General features: G+C 37.3%; 2 protein-coding genes across 4 annotated transcripts in view; one reads left to right on the top strand and one right to left on the bottom strand.

The window, feature by feature from the left end:
* Nucleotides 1-20,819, top strand: part of MCTP2 (multiple C2 and transmembrane domain containing 2) — a 268,641-nt gene that overhangs the window by 175,845 nt on the left and 71,977 nt on the right. For all 3 annotated transcript variants that reach the window (XM_069098511.1, XM_069098512.1, XM_069098510.1), the window contains one exon: nucleotides 18-137. In XM_069098511.1, the coding sequence (XP_068954612.1) occupies nucleotides 18-137 (120 nt within the window). The remainder of the gene's footprint in view (nucleotides 1-17; nucleotides 138-20,819) is intronic.
* Nucleotides 12,132-13,584, bottom strand: LOC138169229 (elongation factor 1-gamma-like). Its single transcript, XM_069098514.1, has one exon. It carries the CDS (start codon nucleotides 13,529-13,531, stop codon nucleotides 12,215-12,217), a length of 1,317 nt encoding a protein of 438 aa, XP_068954615.1. The 5' UTR covers nucleotides 13,532-13,584; the 3' UTR covers nucleotides 12,132-12,214.

Genomic DNA, 20,819 nt, shown 5'->3' with positions numbered 1-20,819 from the left:
TCCTTACCTTTTATCAGATTTTATCAAGGGATGTTGATCGTGTGAAAAAAATTACTATGGCAATATGGAATACAGTACAGTTCCTTAAAAGTTGTTTCCAGTGGGAGTCTACATTGAGGAGTATAATAGCATTTGTGGTAAGTGGGTCTTTGATGATCAAGTAAGCTGAAGATATCTTTTTACTCTGAGTATTAAAAGCAAGTAATAGGACCTGGTTAATTTAGCATAGAAAAATATGCTGTATTTGTGATATTTCTATCTACAGGAATGCTGAGTACCATCAATAGTCTTTTGAACTCACTCTTGCACTCAAATTGTTCTCTCCAAGGTTCCTAAAAATATTTCAATTTTCAAATTCTATGAGCGTTTCTCAGTTCCCAGGCTACTTGACCTGTGGAGTTTTGGTCAAACCCTCCCTCTTCCAAGATGCTCTTTCTTCTCATGGAATCTGGGACACTCTCCTGCTTCTCCCCTTTAGGTCACTGTTTCTTCTAAGGTCACATTTGCTGGATCACAGGATCTGAGATTTAAAGTTGGAAGGGACCTAGTCCCTTCTCTGCTCAACCATCTTCAGGGCATACCTATTGTCATTAGGATGAAATACAAACTCTTGTATGTATAGCCCTTCAAATCTGAGTGCTTTCCTTATATGCTTACCTTTCCATCCTTATATGTACTCTATATTCCAGCTAAGCTTGCCTTCCGAACTCATCATGCCCCTTCCAATTCTTCCTATCTTGGCACAGAATGTGTCCTTGCCTAAAACACATTTCTCCTTTAGTGTCCTAACAAAATCCTAACTTCCTTCAAGCCTCAGGGAAGGTGCTGCCTCCTGTGTGAAGTTTTTCCTGACCCCATTTGTTAGCCCTTTCCCTCTCTTCATATTATTTTCAATTTACTTCTCTGTATGAGTGTTGTATACATACACAGAGAGAGATACACAGAGACACATAGACACACACTACAAAACAAAAAACACATAAGACTCTGGAAGACAGGGACTATTTTATTTGTCCCACTCACCCCTCCTACATCCTAATTGACTAGGCATAGTGAGTAGACAATAAATGCCTGCTTAATTGAATGGTACCATAAAAACATCATATGAGTGTGGGCAAAGCAATATTGTAGGGGTAGGGATGCAATCAGTAATCATACTGATTTTTCTGGAGACTTAATGCTGTTTTAGATCACTTTATTATCAACCAGCTGATTTACATTCTATGCACATATGTGACATTGTAAAGAGAGGGCTAAGCTTAGAGTCAGGAAAATATGGGTACAAAGTCTTACTAACTTGGTGACAATGTCCATATTCAGGTCTTCTGAACCTTGATTTCCTCATCTGTAAAATGTAGATAAGAATATCTATATGGCAAAAAATATTGTTAAATTTTCTCTCTAATATTAGAGCTAAAGTTTTATAGTTTTTTGAAGCTTGAAAGCTTAAAGTGACATTGCTATAGTACTTCACTGCTTAACATCATGGCTCCATCATGTAGGGTAGCTTTGGGATTGTTGAGGGCAATTCTAAACTTTCCTTAGAGTGGACAGCTGGCACCTTTGTAAGAATTATCTTCTCCTCTGGTGAGAGTGTGTTGTGTTTATTTCTAAAGTTGATCCTATTTACTACTTGACTGAGGTTACTGGCAGCTTTACTTCCAGTTAAGTGGGGCATTACTATATTGTTGTTGTTGCTTATTTGTTTCTTTACCTGTAGCTACTTTGAAGCTGCCAAAGATGCTGAATTCAAGAAAATATTTTAGTATGACTGTAATCAAGGTTTTTTCCACATTTGCCTTCATTTCCTTGATTTGCACCCTCACATTTCGTCAGCTGGTGACTGCTTATCTATGCACTATAATTAACTTCTTGCTCACACAAACCTCCTTTCCTCCCTTCCCAAGGTCCCTTTAAAATTTCAAGTGTAGAATCTCTCTACTCTCAGGCAGAAGAGAAATGAAAATTATTTATTTCATGTTTCCACTAGCCTCCAAAGAAGCAGGTGATTTTTACTTGTTGAGTACATGGCAATTGGAGGTACTAAACACTTTTGGGGAAAAATATGGTGACCATTAAAGGAATATCTCTAGGAGAACTTTTAAAAATATTGATTAATGGCTTCCAAGACTGATCTAAAGAATTAATTAAAAAAAAACTAACAAATATCAATGGGTTGGTGAAGTAAAGGAGAATTCTGAAAGTTAATTGAACATGGGCAGAATATGTGGTCCTTTTCTGCTCATTTTACTGGTATATCACAGTTTTGTTTTTTTCTCAACAGTGACAGTTTTACCAGCATGCAAGAAATAGTTCACTGTAGATTACTTTAAAATTTGGAGCGGGGATCATAGAATTGTAGGCAAATAACTTTAGTGGTTTCTAAAGGTCTAAATTAGCAAAGACACAATTTTACTCATGGAACTCTGATATTATGTCACTAGCAGATGGCACTGTATATTATGCTGGAAATAAGTCTGTGTTCTTGAGTGTATGTTCATTCAATTGTTTCAGGGCACCTAGATGGAGCAGTGGATAGAGCACTGGACCTGGACTTAGGAAGACCTGCTCAAATTTAGCTTCACATGCATACTAGCTGTGTAATTTTGGGCAAGTCACTTAACCTTCATTTGCCTTGGTCTTCTCAACTGCAGATCTAGGAAATAATATTACCCATATCCCAGTGTTTTTGTGTAGAAAAGCATTTAGCACAGTGCTTGGCACATAGTAGCTATATAAATGTTCTTGTGGTTGTTCCTCACTTGGTCAGTTGTGTCTGACTCTATGACCATCTGTCCATGGGGTTTTCTTGGCAAGGATACTGGAGTGGTTCGCCATTTCCTTCTCCAGTAGATTGAGGCAAACAGAAGTGAAGTGACTTGCCCAGGGTCACTCAGCTACTAAGTATCTCACAGGTCTTCCTTACTCCAGGCCTAGGGCTCTTTCCACTGAGCCAGCAATCTACCTCATATAGATATTAGCTGTTGTTATTACATCTGCTACTACTACTACTACTACTACTACAATTATTATCATTGAAAAGTGACAGTTTGACTAAAGAGATATTTTGAATCTAAATTAAGTTTTAAAATTAGAAAAAAGAAGAAAAACTATTTCCTTTAAAAAAATCATTTGTCATGACATATAACTGAATGTAACATTTCCCACTTAGCTTTTCTCTTGTACTAGGTTAATGTTAAAATGTCTAAATCCATTCACTTTGATATACAGAACAATGTAAGAACTGACCATATCTTTGTATAAGTACTCATTGTCAAAGAAAACTCTGCAAAGGAAAAAGTGTGGAAACTATTAGGTACTAATTAAAACATAGGAAAGTTAATCAGTATATAAAGAAGCATACAAATAGTAGCATAATCCCAAAGATAATCCCAAAGACTGCTAAGGTATGGGCTTATTCTACAGAAACTTCTAAGAAAACTGGACAGCAGTCTGGCAAAAGATAGATTTAGACTAGCTGCTCACACCATATACTAAGTCAGGCTCCAAGTAGGTATGTGACTTAGATATAAAAAGTGAAAAAATAGACACATTAGAGGACCAAGGAAGAAAATAAGTTTTGTAACTCTTGAAAAGGGAAAGAATTCATAATAAAATGTGATATAAAGAGTATTACAGAAAATAGAATTGAAAATTATATTGCATAAATTTTTACACAAAAATAGCTTAATTAAAATTATAAATTTTAACTACAAAAATACTATCAGTAAGTTTCTCTAATAAATATCTGATATGAAAATAGATGAGGAACTAATTCAAATATATAGGAACAAGAACCATTTCCTAATTTATAAACAACATAAACTTCCAGTTCACAAAAAAAGAAAAAAGCCTTAAGCTATTAACAGACATACACAAAAATGCTCCAAATAACTAGTGATAAGAGAAATTCAAATTAAAACAACTCTGAGGGGCAGCCAGGTAGCACAGCGAGTAAGAGCACTGGCTCCAGTGTCGGGACGACTTGGGGATCGAATCCGGGCTCTGACACTTAGAACCCACCCAGAAACACCTGGCCATGTAACCTTGAGCAAGTTACTTTTAACCCTGATTGCTTAAAAAAAAAACCCAACTCTGAAACTCTGCCCCACATACATCAGATATATGAAGGGGGAGGGGAGAAATAAAATGACATTTCTTGAAAGGCTTCAGAAAAGTACACATATTAATACACTTTTGGAAGAATTCTAAATTGAACCAGTCATTCTAGAAAGCAGTTTGGAACTATGCACCAAAAATCACTAGTGTGTCTACCCTTTCACTCATTAACACTACTGTCATGTCTTTATACTTGGCAAGTAAATTAATTGTTTCCAGATTAAGGGATTTTTAGTCTCTTTTGGTATCTTGAATATGGTCATTGATTTACAGCAGTTAAACTTATAAGTGAAATTTCTATAATCAGCATTAATATCCTTTCCTCTAGTTTCCATTTTTGTGTCAGTAGCATCTTTAAATAATTCAGGTTAGGATTGTTTTGCCTGCTATATCTTTTGTTGTCTTTATTCAGCTTTCTGTTAATTTTAGTTTTTAGTGAGTCACTGTACAAGTCTAACTGTATAAGGACAGCTGAGTCTTTAATAACTGCTACATTCATATCCATTTGTCTCCTATATATGAAAATATAATTAATTTAACTTTGTTTCATGATGTATTTTGCACTTACATATCCAATGCTTGATTTTTTTTCCTGAATATGGTATCATAATGTATAGACATAATTTCTATATTGTCTACAAGTTGCTTAATCCTGAATTGTATTACCCCATATTCTTTTACATCTTCACCAATTACCATTTTTGCATTTAAGTCATTAAATATCAAATATATATTTATATCTAATGTGAAAGGTCTTTACTAAGTTCTTCATCACATTCCTTTCACTATTCATCTTCTACAGATATGTTAGCACACAAGTTAAAGTTATTATCATTAAGTTCCTTAATAATAGTATTTTAAAGTAAATTTACTGGAGAAAAAAAAATCAGTTGCACTAAGAAATGAAGAGGAACTGAGATACTGATACTTCCAGTGCTGCCTAAATGTTATAGGATCAATGCATTTAGATCTGGAGAAACTTCAAAGATCATTTAGTCCCACTCCTTTAAAGGTTGGAATCTTGGTCTTTTTTAGACCATCAGAGTGGTCCTGCCCCAAGAGAACCACTCATGGATCAAGAACAGCCAATAAACAAGAAGAGGAATGATGCAGCAGACAAAAAACTGGCTTAAAAGGCCCGCCACCAGCAGAGCTTCCGTTGAGATAAATTGCAGTCATTTTCATGATGATCTTTATGTAAAAGACATTGCAAACACTGAAGCAATTCCCATGAAATGATGTTTGGTTTGTTTGCTTTTCCTTTGAGCAAGAAAGTCAAGATTTATTCAATTCAGTTTCTCTAATATTGTGCTTACTAACTGGTCATTGTATAATAAAATAACATTTAAGGTACTAATTGCTATGTCATCTTAAACTTGTGTAACTTAGTTTCTCCGACTCCTTATTCTATCACTCTTTTGTCACTGCAGAAATGGAAGAACCCATAGGACTTTTTTTTTCCAAATATTTTATTAACTTCTGATTTACATCATTAATTTCCGCCAGATTTTGAGTTACAAATTTTCTCCTTGTTTTTCCCCTATCCACCACCCCAGAATAGCAGTCCCACAGGATATCCCCTCCTCCAATCTGTTCTCTCCCATTTCTTCTCCCATACCTCCTTAGATTCTCCATTAGGGCATGGCATTTAAACATTTGATTTTAAAACTTTGAATTCCACATTCATTCCCTTCCTTCCTTGTCACCCACCCTTCCTGGGAAGATAAGCAGTTCAGTATAGATTGTACACGTATAGTTAATGCAAAACATTAACACAGTAGATATATTGTAAAAGACTGACTATATTTCCCTCCCTCCTATCCAACCACCCAATTGTTCTATTCTCTACTTTGATCCCGTCCCTTTTCAAAAGTGAGTGCTTCCATGGGGCAGCTAGGTGGCACAGTGAGTAAAGCACCGGCCCTGGAGTCAGGAGGACCCGAGTTCGCTTCTGCCCTCAGACACAACACTTACACACAGACACACACACACAAAAAACTAGCTGTGTAACCTTGGGCAAGTTACTTAACACCAATTGCCCTCAAAAAAAAAAAAAGAAAAAAAGAAATAAAAACAAAAGTGAGTGCTTCCAACTTTCCTCCCCCCAGCCTGCCCTCCCTTCCATCATCCCCCCTTTCATCCCCTTCCTCTACTCTCCTGTAGGGTGAGATACCCTATTTAGTGTGTATTTCATTCCCTCCCTGAGAAAAATACAGTGAGAATAAGATAGACCCATTCCCTTTTGCCTTCCTATTCTTCCCCTCCATTGTAACCATTTCCCCTTGCCTCTTCTATATGAGATAGTTTACCCCATTCTGTCTCTCCCCATCTCCTCTCATTATATTCCTCTCATCTCTTAATTTCACCTTTTAAGTATCATCCCTTACTATTACATTGGTCCTGTGCTCTCTATCTATGTATATGTACACATATACACACACTCAAATATGTATTCATATACCCATACACCCTCCTATATAGACATATATATTTCTGTTCCCTTCAACTATTTTCATACTGAAAAAAGTTTCATCAGTTACAATTATTGTTTTTCCATGTAGGAATGTTAATAGTTCAACTTTGATCAGTGACTTACGATTTCTTTTCCCTGTGTACCTTCTCAAGCTTCTCTTGCTTCTTGTATCTGGATGACAAATTTTTTATTCAACTCTGGTTTTTTCATTAAGAATGCTTGAAAGTCCTCTATTCCACTGAATGACCATATTTTCCCCTGGAACATGATACTCAGTTTTGCTAGGTAGGTGATTCTTGGTTTTAATCCCAGCTCCTCTGCCCTCCCAAATATCATATCCCAAGTCCTTTGATCCCTTAGTGTAGAAGCTGCCAGATCCTGTGTTATCCTGATTGTGTTTCCACAATATTCAAATTATTTCTTCCTGGCTGCTCATAATATTCTCTCCTTGATTTTTCTAGTTCTGGAACCTGGCTATAATATTCCTAGGAGTTTTCTTTTTGGGATCTTTTTCAGGAGGTGTTCAGTGCATTCTTTCAACCTTTTTTGCCTTCTGGTTCTAAAACATCAGGACAGTTTTCCTTGAGAATTTCTTGGAGGATGTTTTCTAGGTTCTTTTTTTGATCATGGCTTTCAGGTAGTCCAATAATTTTAAATTATCTCTCCTGGATCTATTTTCCAGGTCAGTGGTTTTTCCCATGAGATATTTCACATTGCCTTCTATTCTTTCATTTGTTTGTATCTGTTTAATATCATCTTGATTTATCTTAAAGTCACTAGCCTCCCTTTGCTCCAATCTAACTCCGATGGAATGATTCTCCTCATTGAGCTTTTGAGATTCTTTTTCTATCTGGCAAATTTGGTTTTTCAAGGCATTCCTCTCCTCATTGCCTTCTTGAGTCAGTCTGTTTTTTAAGGTGTGATTTTCTTCGGTGAGGCTGTTGACTCTCATTTCATAATTTTCTTGCATCATTCTCATTTCTCTTCCCAATTTTTCCTCCACTTCTCTTATCTGCTTCTTAAGGTCCTCTATGGCCTGTAACCAGCTAGTATTTCCTTTGAAGCTTTTGGTGCAGGAGTTCTGACTTCACTGTCTTCCTCCTGTTCCATGCTTTGCTCCTTTTTGTCCCCCAAATAGGAGTCTAATGTTGGAGTCTTCTGTTTCTTTTGCTTCCTTTGTCTAGTCATGTCCCCCTCAGTCACTTGACCCCTGGGCTTTTTGCCACAGTAGAACTCGGCCACCAGACAGTGGAGCTTTTGTCCCAAACGCTGGGGTTTTCTCAGCTGCTGGAGGTATTAGTTGGGTGCCCTCTCTGAGGCCTCATGCTCTGGCAAGCTGGTCACAAACCCCAGGACCTCCATCCTAGACTGCAATCCAGATCCAAGCAGGTTAAAGCAAGAGCGATTACCCCTCAGACTAGTCGCTTGGTCCCCCTACACTCTGCAGGCCAGGAACTGAACTTGCCATGTGGTGTGGACAAATCCTCGGCTGGTGAGTGGCTGGGCTCGGCTCCCAGAGTGCTGGACTCGGCTCCCAGAGCACTGGACTGGCTGCTTGCTGCTGGCCTGCTGGGCTGTCCTCAGTGGGAGGTTAGCATCTCTGTGTCATTTTTGTGGGTTCTGCAGCTCCAAAGTTTGTTCAGAGTTCCCTTTTACATGGATTGGGGAAGGTGGAAGCTGGAGCTGGGTGGATGTGGTGCTTCTAATCTGCCATATTGACTCCACCCCCCAGGATTTTTTTTTTTAGGGCAATTGGGGTTAAGTGACTTGCCCAAAGTCATATGGCTAGTTTTTCTGTTAAGTGTCTGAAGCCAGATTTGAACTCAGGTCCTCCTGACTCCAGAGCTGGTGCTCTATTCACTGTACCACATAGCCACCCCAGAACCCATAGGACTAAAGACTGTTTTGTAGTTTTCTTTGTTGCATGGCTTTGTGATAAATTTAGAGAAAATTGCAACAACTGAAAAAATAGCAACAAAACAAAACAAGACATATCAAGTAGCTAAGGAATGAAGATAATCCTCTTTTGTTCACCAGAAAGCAAACACACTGTTTCAGGGCCTACACTTGAAGCCTTTCTGGGCTCATAGATCCTGCATTAATCCAAAGTCATCTCCATGATAAAACAAAGAATAATTTTTGGCAACTAGATGCCACAGTGGCCAGAGCACTGGACTTGAAGTCTGGAAGACCTGAGTTCAAATCCATCCTCAGACACTTACTATGTGAACAAATCACTTAATCCAATCTGCCTTAGTTTCTTCATCTGTAAAATGGGGATAATAACAGTGCCTTCCTCCCAGAGTAATTTTAAGCATAAAATGAGATAGTTATAAAGCACTTTGAAAAATCTTAAAGTGTTTTATAAATACCTATTATTTATACAAAGCAGAAGGATATATCGCAGTTTTATTTAAATATTAGGGCTTTTCATTTTAAAGAAATGCATTTTTACACAATTGATTTTCCGAGGCCTACATATGTAAAATAAGGTAAGCTCCTAGCAACTAGAATTTTAACCAACTATATCAATATTTGAAGTTAAAAATAAATTAATTGTGTCTAGCTATGTATACCATGTGAAAATAGGTTTGCAATGCCTATGAACAGTTGTTTTTCTGTCTGTGAATAGTAAGCAAAGGAAAGGGTTTAATTTTCATGCCTTAAGTTAAGAGTTATTACTTAAAGAATCTTAGAACAACAGAAATAAGAACAAAAGCAACTTTTTTCTAGTTGGATGCCACTACGTTTATGAAGCGGCAGTATATTTTTCCATAGGTACAGGTTTTTCCGAGTGTATTGGAGGGGGAAAATATTATAAAAAGAAATAAGCTTTTTCTTATTTAAAAATGCATGAGGTGGGGGAGGTAGAAAAAGAAAAACATGATAACAAAGCTCAGAAAGGAATGAAAAGCAGACGTGGATGCTTTCCAGAAGTGATGATGTGTGGCAGGGTAATATCTGTTTGGAACCTTCAATAGGTGACTCTAAAAATTGCACTTAGTCTAGAAGAATATTCAATAAATTTGAGAGGGAAAGAGCAAAAGGAGTATAACTATGTTTGGGGAGTTGACATGATAACAAACTGATGGTAATAATCCTTTAGGATCCTCAGTCATGTACAAGGGTGCAAAGTGTGAACAATTAATTTTTCTTTATATACTGCAATTACTGATTTATTCACAACTTAGCCTGCATGCATTTCATTAAGCTTATAGGTTCTTCTTGTATGTTCCCTCCTATAAAATACTACTTTCCCACCTCACCCCAACAACGTCCGATATAGATGTTGTAAAACAAATATTACTGTCTATTCTGCTTGTCTTTTTTGCACTTGTGGGTTGTCAATATACTATTGACACCTAAGAACATTTCTATCAATGAGAGAATTTTTCTTTAAGGAGAAAGGTTTTTTGGCCTCATTAGATGTCAACTTCATTACACATGCACTTTAAGTAATATTGCAATGTTGATATAATTTTTATTTTTTTCTAGCCCAATGGAAAGCATCTCCCAAAAACTCATTAAAAGAATTAGCTGAATAATATATTTTTAATAAATTTAAAAATATTTTAAAGTTAATTTTTTTAGAGTGAGGAATTATCCATCATTGCACATTGTGATTACAATTTTATGCAGCATAATTGCACCTTCTATTGACAGCATTTCAGGCATCAACAATAATTATGGCCTTTAATAAAATTATAATAATTGAATTAAAAAGATAATCTGTTGAAAATTAAAAAGACTCTATAAACTTTAAATGCTTTTGTTGTTACTGTTTACATTTTTCCCTATTTAAAAATGGAATTATAGCTAGGGAATAAAGTGATGGTATACTGATTAGAAACCCATAGAACCAGAGAAGTATCATTAGCATATCTCAGTGCTGACTTATCAAAGCTGATTGCTAGTAAAACCTAGTACCCCTCATTCACCTCGGCTCTGTTATATAATATAATGCAGTGTTAGCTAACCTTTGTTTATAATAGTCCTGATTCCTCACTTTGTAACAACTCTTTCACTACCTTTCACCTTGTTTTACCAGTCTGGGGCTTCATGAGCAGCAACTTTCTACTACTCACAGCCAAGATGGGTCTTCTTTGTAGGCTTATTGTAGGATATAATGAGACCTGTTAAGTTTACTTAAGACTTAAGTTGCTGCTTTTTGAAGCAATGTTCTGGAAATGTAACCTAATATGGAATTGAATTGAACTCTGGTCATAAGTAGTTAGTGAAAAGGATACTTCAAAAAATAATTGGCTGGAAAAGTGTAGTATCCAAACATTACCATGACTAAGGGCACTGAATGTGTATATGGATGAATATCTTCCTCATTGACTTTTTTTTTTTTTACATATCATGAGCGTTTTTGTACCTTATATGGTAATAGAATCAAGCAATTTTGGAGTTTAAAGTAACTTAGTCATCTATTCCAAGCTATGCTTTGCTGAATTCTTCATATTCATCATTTCTTATGCCACAGTAAAATTCCATTACTCTCATGTACAATTTGTTCAGCCAGTCCTCACCTGATGGGCATCTACTTTCTTCCAGTTCTTTGCTACCACAGTAATTACTATTATAAATATTTTGGTCTATTGGAACATTTTGTCTTTTACCTTCTTAGAATAGATGTATAGCAATGGAATTCTGAGTAAAAGGGTATAGACTTTGTAGTCCCTTTCTTAGCAGAATTTGAAGTTGTTTTCCAAAATGGTTGAATCAGTTCATAGCTACACCTCCAGTGTATTATTGTTGCTATACTATGTTAATGTGGCTATGAAAGCTATTAAAGCTTAAAACTGCATTAAGATTTTTAGGACACACTATTTCAACAACCCTAAATATTGGCTAGTCCCCATCTTTTATCATATTTGCTAATTTTCTGGGTGTGGGATGTAACCTAAGAGCTGTTTTGACTTTTTATTATGCTTTGTAACAGTATTTATTTAATTAATAATTTTTATTTCTTTTTTGAAAACTGCATGTTCGTATCATTTCACCACTTATACATCCATGTAGGTGTATTTGTATATGAATGTATGTATGGATCTATATTATTCTTTATATATTGTGAATATCAGATCCTATCAAAGCTATCTTATTAAAAGTTTTTCCCCCATTTAGCAGCTTCTCACTCTAGTTGCATTAATTTTGCTAGTTCAAAAGCTTTTTAATTTCATGTGATCAACATTATCCATATAATATTGCAAGGTTGCCTCTGTTTCTTATTTATTCAAGAGTTAGTAGCTAACTATAGATGTTGAAGGTGTGTGATTTAGTATTCTTCCAATTTGGAGAGGCGGAATGATCATTAGTAATCAGGGCATACATCTATTTTGAGCTTATTGTAGCATATGGTATAGACGGTTGATCAAACTCTAATTTCTGTCCAATTACAAGCAAGCAGCATTTTAAAAGTGCTATTTAATGATTCATATATCTATGTTTCTTTCCTTTTAGCCAAATTGATTTGTTCTAAGCCAAATATTATCATATCAAGTGATTTCACTCTACTTTTTTTTTGGGGGGGGAGTTTCTGTGTTCAGTTTCGTTTAATGAGTGGCACCTCCCTGCAGAGGAGGAAGCAGGCAGCTAGGTGGTAGCAGGTGAGGGTGTTCACTTGAAGATCTTGCCCTGATTGAAGGGTTTGCCCACGTGCTGGAAGGCCCCCTCCCAGGAGAAGTACTCTCGGACCATGGTCTGGGCCTCCTCACTGCCAGGATCCAGCTTGCGCCATGTGTAGGACTCATAGTCTACCTGCCAGTCTGGACTCGGCGGGAAGGCGAGTTCCTGGCCCCGGAAAACCCAGACTCCAGAAATGGCGCTGCTATTATTGGTGCCAAAAAGGATGACGCTGGCAAAGGCATTCTTCCTCAGCTTGTCCAGGTGCTGGAACATTCCAGTGATGAGGTTGCAGCTCATGAAGGTCTGGCTGAGCTCCTGGGGGAAGCGGTAGTCGGCATACCACAGGGACCAGCCATCACGGTCGAAGTGCTCCCAGAAGTACGGCAGGGCCACCGTCAGCGTGTCTTCATTGGAGTACTTTCGCTTAAACTCATCCAACACAAACGTGCTCTTGGGCAGGTGGGCAAAGGGATCCTTGGCCTTGGGCTCCGCAGCTAGGGCCTGGTCACACTCATCCATCTCCTCCTCAGGGCCGGGGGCCGCAGCTGCCTTCTTCTCTTCCTTCCACTCTGCCTGGGCCTTGGGTTTCTCTTCTTGCTGTCCCTTCTCTTTTCTTGGGACCTCCTTCTTGGGCTGAGTGTCAGCAAACTTTTTAGCATCAAACTGCGCCATCTTCTCACAAAGCTTCACCTCTCCCAACACTGCCCGGAACTGGGGCTGGTGGATGCAGGTGAGGAACCAGCGGTTGGTGTTGGGGAAGGCCTGCCGGAACGATGGCTCCAGGACCTGCTTATAGAGCCACAAGAGGGTGCACACAACTGTGATGTCAGCCAGAGTCACGCGCTCCCCCACCAGGAAGGTCCCAGTCTTCAGGTGGGCATCAAGCAGCCCCAGAACCCGCCTCACCTCCTCTTTTGCGTTCTCTGTAGCCTGTTTGTTGTGGTGCATGATGCCAAGAGTGGGGAACACCCAGGTACTGGCTGGAGGAACGATGTCACTGTCAGCAAAGCTCACCCACTGGATCACCTGGGGAGCAGCCTCAGGGGTCGAGCCTCGAAGGTCATCATTGCTCACATAGTGTGCAATGGCTTTGCTTTCAAACACACAGAACCCATCATCACCCTCAAACGCTGGAACCTTGCCCGCAGGAAATTTTCGGAGGAATTCGGGGGTGCGGTTGGTCTGACCAAAGTGGAAGTGGGGAGGTGCGGACAGTACGCGGATCTGGGCCCCACTGTACTGTGCAGCAATGAGGGCCTTGAAGGCCCGCCAGTTTTCAGGGTATGTGTACAGGGTCCCGGCCGCCATGGTGATTTCGCAGAAAAAGGGGGTGGGGACGTCGGCGCTGCCGCAAAGTCCACTCTACTTATTTTAACACTTCCTATAAGGGAAGAGTAGGTTCTCATTTTTTACATGGCCATCCCAGATTATTAAAATAGTTGAGGTACTACAATCATCAGTTAGAAGTTCAATTATTAACCATGCTCTAAATTAAATTATTCAAATGCTCCATATGTTTGGTTTTTTTAAGTACCAAAATAGGGACAGGATTCAGTAATTTCCTGACACTTAAAGTAGCATCTATTCTCAGTTGTGGAGGTTTTAAATAAATTCAACATTAAAAATAAAGTTTAGATAATATCCTTACTTCCTTCTCAAGGCACAAAAGTGTCTCCATAATTGTTGAAAATCCTTTTTAAAAGTTCCGGAAAGACATTGTAGCAAAAAATAGTAATTATTTTAATTAAATATTCTATTAAAAACTTTACATTAGACATCAATGTAATCAATCGAAGTTGCTTTTACTTAAGTAAATTCATATATATTAGTGTCACTGCATGAAGTATTATTTACATTTTCATGTTGTTACATGTAGGTAACATTTTCATTAGGAGACTTTGTCCATTCATGTTCATTAACTTTCCATCTACATATAGTCAGTGTGTATTCTATTGTACTTCTGATTTTTTATTTTGTTTTGTATTACTTCATGAAGCTATTTCCATATTTGTTTGTGTTCCTTATATTTGTCTTAATTGTGTTATGGTGTTTCATTATGGTATTACATTTTATTTGACCATCCACCTATTGTTAAACATTTAGACTGTTTCCAGTTTTTGCTATTACCTATAAATTTCTATGAAATCATTTTGACAACTCCCTTCTTATAGATTTTGATAACATTTTCAAGGGATATACTCAACATTGAACTATTGGTTCACATAGTGTAGTTGTTTTTGTAATATTTTCTGGCTGCTATCAGATTCTTTTCCCCCCAAATTTCTCCAAATTGTCAATTTGACCAGCAATGTAATGATGTATATTCCTTCATAATACTATGAACATTGAGGTTTTTTTTTTTTGCTTTTGAATTATTGTTTTAGCAGTTTGATGGCTATGATGTGGTTCTTCAGAATTTAATTTTATATTTATTTATTAGTGAAGTTGAACATTTTTATTAATATTATTTGCTAATATCAAGTGCTTTATTTTTCCCCACAAATGGTCAGTGTATATAGGATTTGACTATCCCAGCGTGAACTGACAATGACATTTTCATAAAGACACTTTGCATATTTATATTTGGCATAGGCTTATTTAATTCAAATTATTAAGGATTTGAGTGGTCTGGTTTATTCAAAATGTCAAATTCTATATCACACTGCTAAAACTTTTTTTTAGTAAAAGAGTCAATTAGATTTGGAATTTGAACACCTTATACCTCTAGTAATCATAGTTCAATATGAAATTTAAATCCCACAAAATATTTCTCCAAAAGTTAAAAAAAAGATTGAATGTATGAGGCCAATAAGATTCCTTAACTGTCTCAAGCCACTCTCTATAGTATATTGAATATTTTGCCTTTGGTTGGATTTATTTTCATTTTCTGGGACTCTAAAATCACAATTATTACATACAAAATACAAAATAACCCTTCCTTTTTTGTAACTAAAAACTCTAAATATGAATTTAGATGTTAACTTTTATGATATGATGCCTAGGAAATTCACAGAACATGACTAATCAATTCAATAAACATTTTACACCTATGTATGTAAATATAAATAGCATAAATATATAAACGTAAAACCTATAAATTTATTTTATTTTCCCTAATTACATGTAAAAACAATTTTTAGCATTCATTTTAACAAGATGTTAAGTTGTAAATTTTTCTCCTTCCTGCCTTCCCCCACCCCTTCCAGAAATGGTAGGCAATTTCATATAGGTTATACATGTGCTATCATGTAAAACATCTTTCCATAATACACTGTTGTGAAAGACAAAACAGATCAAAAGGAAAAACAAATGACTTAAATCATTGTGCTGCTGAGAATAGTTGAGTCATTCATAGTTGATCAACAAACATTGTTGCTAATACTACATAGAATGTTTCCCTGGTTCTCCTCATTTCACTTTGTATCAGTTTATACAACAATTTCCAGGTTTTTCTGAAATCTGCCTATTCATCATTTCTTATGGCACAATAGTATTCCATTACACTAATATACTGCAGCTTGTTCAGTCATTCCCCAACTGATGGGCATCCCTTCAGTTTCCAATATTTTGTCACCACAAAAATACTGCTTTAAATATTTTTTGCACATATAGGTCCTTTTCCCTTTTTTATGATCTCTTTAGGATCCAGACCTAGTTGTAGTATTTCTGGACAAAAGGCTATGCACAGTTTGGGTGTCCTTTGGGCATAGTTCCAAATTGCTCTCCAGAATGGTTGGATAAGTTCACAACTCTACCAATAGTACATTAACATCCCAATTTTCCCACATCCTCTCCAACATTTAGCATTTTTCCTTTTCATCATATTAGTCCATCTGATAGGTGTAAGGTGGTACCTCAGAGTTGTTATAATTTGCATTCTTTAATCAAAAGTGATTTACAGCACTTCTTTCTATGCTTATAGATAGATTTGATTTCTTCATCTGAAATCTGCCTGTTCATATCCTTTGACTATCAATTGGGAAATGGGTTGCATTCTTATAAATTTGACTCAGTTATCTATATATTTGAGAAATGATGGCTTTATCAGATACTTGTTGTAAAGACCATTTTCCAGCTTCTGCTTTTCTTCTAATATTGGTTGCACTGGTTTTCTTTGTGCGAAAGCTTTTTAATTTAATATAATCAAAATATCTACTCTACATCTTATAAAGCTCCCTATCTCTTATTTGGTCATGAAACTGTAACTAAACTTCTTCTTTAAGAATTTGGATGCTATACCACTTGGTGCATATATATTTAGTATTGATATTATTTCGATGTCTATTGTATCTTTTAGCAAGGTATAGTTTCTTTCCTTATCTCTTTTAATCAGGTCTATTTTTGCTTTTGCTTTGTCTGAGGTCAGGATTACTATCCTTGCATTTTTTTTTTTTACTTCAGCTGAAGCTAAATAGAATCTGCTCCAGCCCTTTACCTTTGCTTTGTATGTGTCTCTTTGCTTTAAACATTTTTCTTGTAAACAACAAATTGTAGGATTCTGGTTTTTGATCCACTCTGCTATCTACTTTGATTTTATGGGAAAGTTCATCCCATTCACATTCACAGTTATGACTGCTAACTGTGTATTTCCCTCCATTCTATTTTTCTTTTTTTTTTGTTTGTCCTCTCTTTCCTTTCAACCTTTCCTTCCTCATCAGTGTTTTGCTTCAGCCTATTGCCTCCACTGGTTGCTTTCTCTTCTGTCAGTTACCCCACTATACTTAATCTTCTCCCCTTCTACTTTCCTGTTGGTGAACATAGATTTCTATATTCAACTGATTGTGTATATTATTCCCGCTTTGAGCCAATACTGATGAGAATAACGTTCAAGCAATGCCCATCATGCCCCGCCCCATTCATCTTCCCCTCTACTGTAAAAGATTTTCATGCCTCTTCATGTGGAATAATTTACCCCATTCTACCTCCCTTTCTCCTGTATCTAGTGTAAGCTATTTTCTCATCTCTTAATTTTTGTTTATATCATTCCCTCAGGTTTATGTTAGACCTGTATCCTCTGTCTATGTATATTCCTTCTAGCTGTACTATCATTAGAACAATTGTTAAGAATTACAAATATCAGTTTTTATGTGGGGATGTAAACAATTCAGCTCCACTGAATCCCTTATGTTTTTTTTTTCTATTTTTAGGCTTCTCTTGGGTCTTGATATTGGATATCAATTTTTTTTTGTTCAGATCTAGTCTTCTCTATATGAAAACTTGAAGTCTTTCTTTTTCTTTGTATGACCATTTTCTCCCTTGAAATGTTAATGCCTATTTTTACTGAATAGGTGATTCTTGATTGTAGTCCCAGCTCCTTTGCCTCCCAGAAAATCATATTCCATGACCTCTGATAGTGTTGCAGCTGCTGAGTCCCTGTGTACTCTTGAATGTGGCTCCCAGATATTTAACTTGTTTCTGGTCACCTGCAGTATTTTTCTTGATCTGATAGTTCTGTAACTTAGCTATAATATTCATTGGAGTTTTTATTTTGGGATCTCTTTCCTGAGGTGATTGGTGGATTCTTTCAATGTCTATTTTGCTTCTGGTTCCAGGATATCAGGGCACTTTTCCTCCATAATTTCTTGAAAGATGCTTTCCCCTGAATCTATTTTCCAGGTCAGTTGGAAATACCAAGAGGTATTTCATGTTTTCTTCTATTTTTTTCATTCTTTTGAGTTTATTTAATTGATTTTTGGTGTGTCATGGAGTCATTGGCTTCCACTTTCCCAATTCTAACTTTTAAGGAGTTGTTTTCCTTAGTTAGCTTTTGTACTTCCTTTTCCATTTGGCCAGATCTACTTTTTTAAGCAATTGTTTTCTTTTTCCCAGCAGTTGACTCTTTGTTCATGACTCTCTTGCATCCCTCTCATTTCTTTTTTCCAGTTTTTCTTGTACCTTTCTTATGTGATTTTTAAGCTCCTTTTTGAGCTTTTCCATGAGTCCTTTCTGGGTTCGAGACCCTTCCCCACGATCTTTGGGGGTTTTGCAATTAGGTGTTTTGATGTTGTTGTCCTCTTCTGATTTTGTGTCTTGATCTCCCCTGTCACCATCATAAATTTCCATCATCAGATTCTTTTTTATTGTTGTTTTTTGCTTATCTTTTCTGGCCTTTTTCCTTTCTTTTAAATTTGAGCTCTCCTCCCAGGGGCATTGTTTCAGACTTCTTGTGCCAGAGGCTGCAGACCCTGACTATTTCCCTGGTGTTGCACTGATGTTGTCTTGAGGCCCACAGAGGACCCTCGGGTCTGGTATTGGGCTGAAGGAGTGAGGGGGTGGCTGGTGCTGCTGCAGACTATAGGGGTCTGGCAGCTTATCTGGTGCTGAGGTGAGGTGCTAGTGCTGGTGTCTGGCATGTGCTGAGGCCAGTGAAGTTTTTTGCATTTCCACAGGGCTACACTTAAGCTTGTGGTGGTCTGGCCAGTGGTGGCTGTCTGTTTGCCTGTGGCTGTGCTGAAGTACATAGCAGGAGCCAAAGCTGGCAGCTGCCTGTTTGTATAGGCACATACAGGGTTGGCATCTACCTGTTTGTCTGGGGCTATGATAAAGCAGTGGAGGTCTGACCTCTGGCAGCTCTCTGTTTGCCCAGGGCTATGCTGAAGCGCCTGGCAATTCTCCAAGCTGGAGTCTGCCAGTTTCCATGCATGTGCTGAGGTACATGGGGGGGGAGGGGCTGATATTGGTGTTTGCCTGTTCCACCACACTGGGGCTCAGGGTCTCCCACTAGTTTGCTGAGGTGGGGCTTGCTACTGGCTTCCTAAGATACTTCCTGTCCTGGACTGAATTCCCCTTTTACCTGAGTGATACTGACCTTTCCTGCCAATCTTTCAAGTTTTTTGGGCCAAAAGATTGTTTCACCCCATCTTTTTTGCTGGTCCTGCTGTTCCAGGATTTGTTTGGGGCCACTATTTTATGGTTGTTTGGAGGAGAATATTGGAGAGTTATGGTGATTTACTGCATACTCCACCATTTTGGCTCCTGGAAGTCTCCCTCTAAATCACTATTGTTTAGAGAAATCACACTGAGGGACCACTTCACACCTATCAAATTGCCTAACATGAAAAGGAACAGAAAAGGAAAATAACAAATGTTACAGGGGATATGGAAAAAGAGGGACACCAATGCACTATTGGCAGAGTTGTGAACTAATCCAGCCATTCTGAAGAGCAATTTGGAACTGTGCCCAAAGGGCTACAAATCTCTGCATACCCTTTAAGCCATAAATACCACCATTAGGTCTGTTCCCCAGAGAGATTTAAAAAAAAGGAAAAGGACCTAAATATACAAAAATATTTATAGCAACTCTTTTTGTGGTGGCAAAGAATTGGAAATTAAGAGGATGCCCATCAATTGGGGAATGGCTGAACAAGTTATGATATGTAATTGTGATGAAATACTATTGTGCTATAAGAAATGACCAGCAGGATGCTTTCAGAAAAACTTGGGAAGACATACAAGAATTGATACAAATTACATTGAGCAGAGATCAAATGTGAATGATTTAGCTATTCTTGGCAACATAATGATTTAACACAATTCCAAAGGATTTGTGAAGAAAAATGCTATCCACCTCCAGAGAAAGAACTAATGGAATCTGAGTACAGATTGAAGCATCTTTTTTTTTTTTTTACTTTATTATTCTTGGGTTGTTTTTTTTGTTTGTTTGCATTTTCTTTTGTAAAGTGGCTAATTATGGAAATGTTTTTCATGACTTCACGTGTATAATCTATATAAAATTGTTTGCCTTCTCAAGGAGAAATAAAGGAAGAATGGAAGGAGAGCATTTGGAACTCGAAATTAAAATTAATATTGAAAATTTTTTGTATACATGTAATTGAGATATTTGGAACCTTTATAAAGGAAGCTAGAGAAGACAGTAGGCAGAGATGGGAAGGGAAAACATTCCAGCATGGGGGAAACAGCCAGATAAAATGCCCAGACCTGAAAGATGAAATATCTTATACATGGAATATCAAGGAGGCCAATGTCACTAGATTGAAGAGTAAGTAGGGGAGGCAGTAAGGTATAAAAAGACTGGAAAAGTAAGAGGAGGCTAGATTATGAAGGGCTTTGAACTCTAACCAGTGAAATCAGTATTTGATCCTGGAGGCAGTAGGTAGTCATGGGAGTTTACTAAGTAGGAAGTGACATGGTTGGATCTACATTTTAAGAAAATCACATTAATGACTGTATGGTGAAAAACCATTGTCATTTTTTATTCTTTTCTATTCATTATGTTTTATTCTTCTGAAAATTGGCATCAAGGATACCAAATACTTACAAATACCATGCTAAACTCTTAGGAAAGATAGGAAGATGAAAATACATTGACTTCCACCTACCTTCATAAAGAGTTTTTGTACTAATTTAATCTATCATGGTCGCTCAGTAAAAAGCTTTTAATAAGCATATACAATGTGCCAGGCACCGTGCTAAGCATTCGGGATATAAACAAAGTCAAAAACATGATTCCTGCTCTCAGGGAGCCGACATTCTAATTCTGTAAAGAAATATAGAGAGAGACAGAGAGAGAGACAGAGAGAGAGAGAGACAGAGAGAGAGACAGAGAGAGAGAGAGAGAGAGAGAGAGAGAGAGAGA

This window comes from Petaurus breviceps, unplaced genomic scaffold, assembly GCF_028583685.1.
Source record: "Petaurus breviceps papuanus isolate PSGF00001 unplaced genomic scaffold, PetGlider_PUasm1.0 37, whole genome shotgun sequence".
NCBI lineage: Eukaryota > Metazoa > Chordata > Mammalia > Diprotodontia > Petauridae > Petaurus > Petaurus breviceps.
Note: the sequence above shows the minus strand (reverse complement) of the source record. Positions and strands in the feature narration are given on the sequence as shown.

What these genes read in the sequence shown, in the direction of transcription:
- LOC138169229 (XM_069098514.1), bottom strand. Translation starts at nt 13,531, where the DNA reads ATGGCGGCCGGGACCCTGTACACATACCCTGAAAACTGGCGGGCCTTC.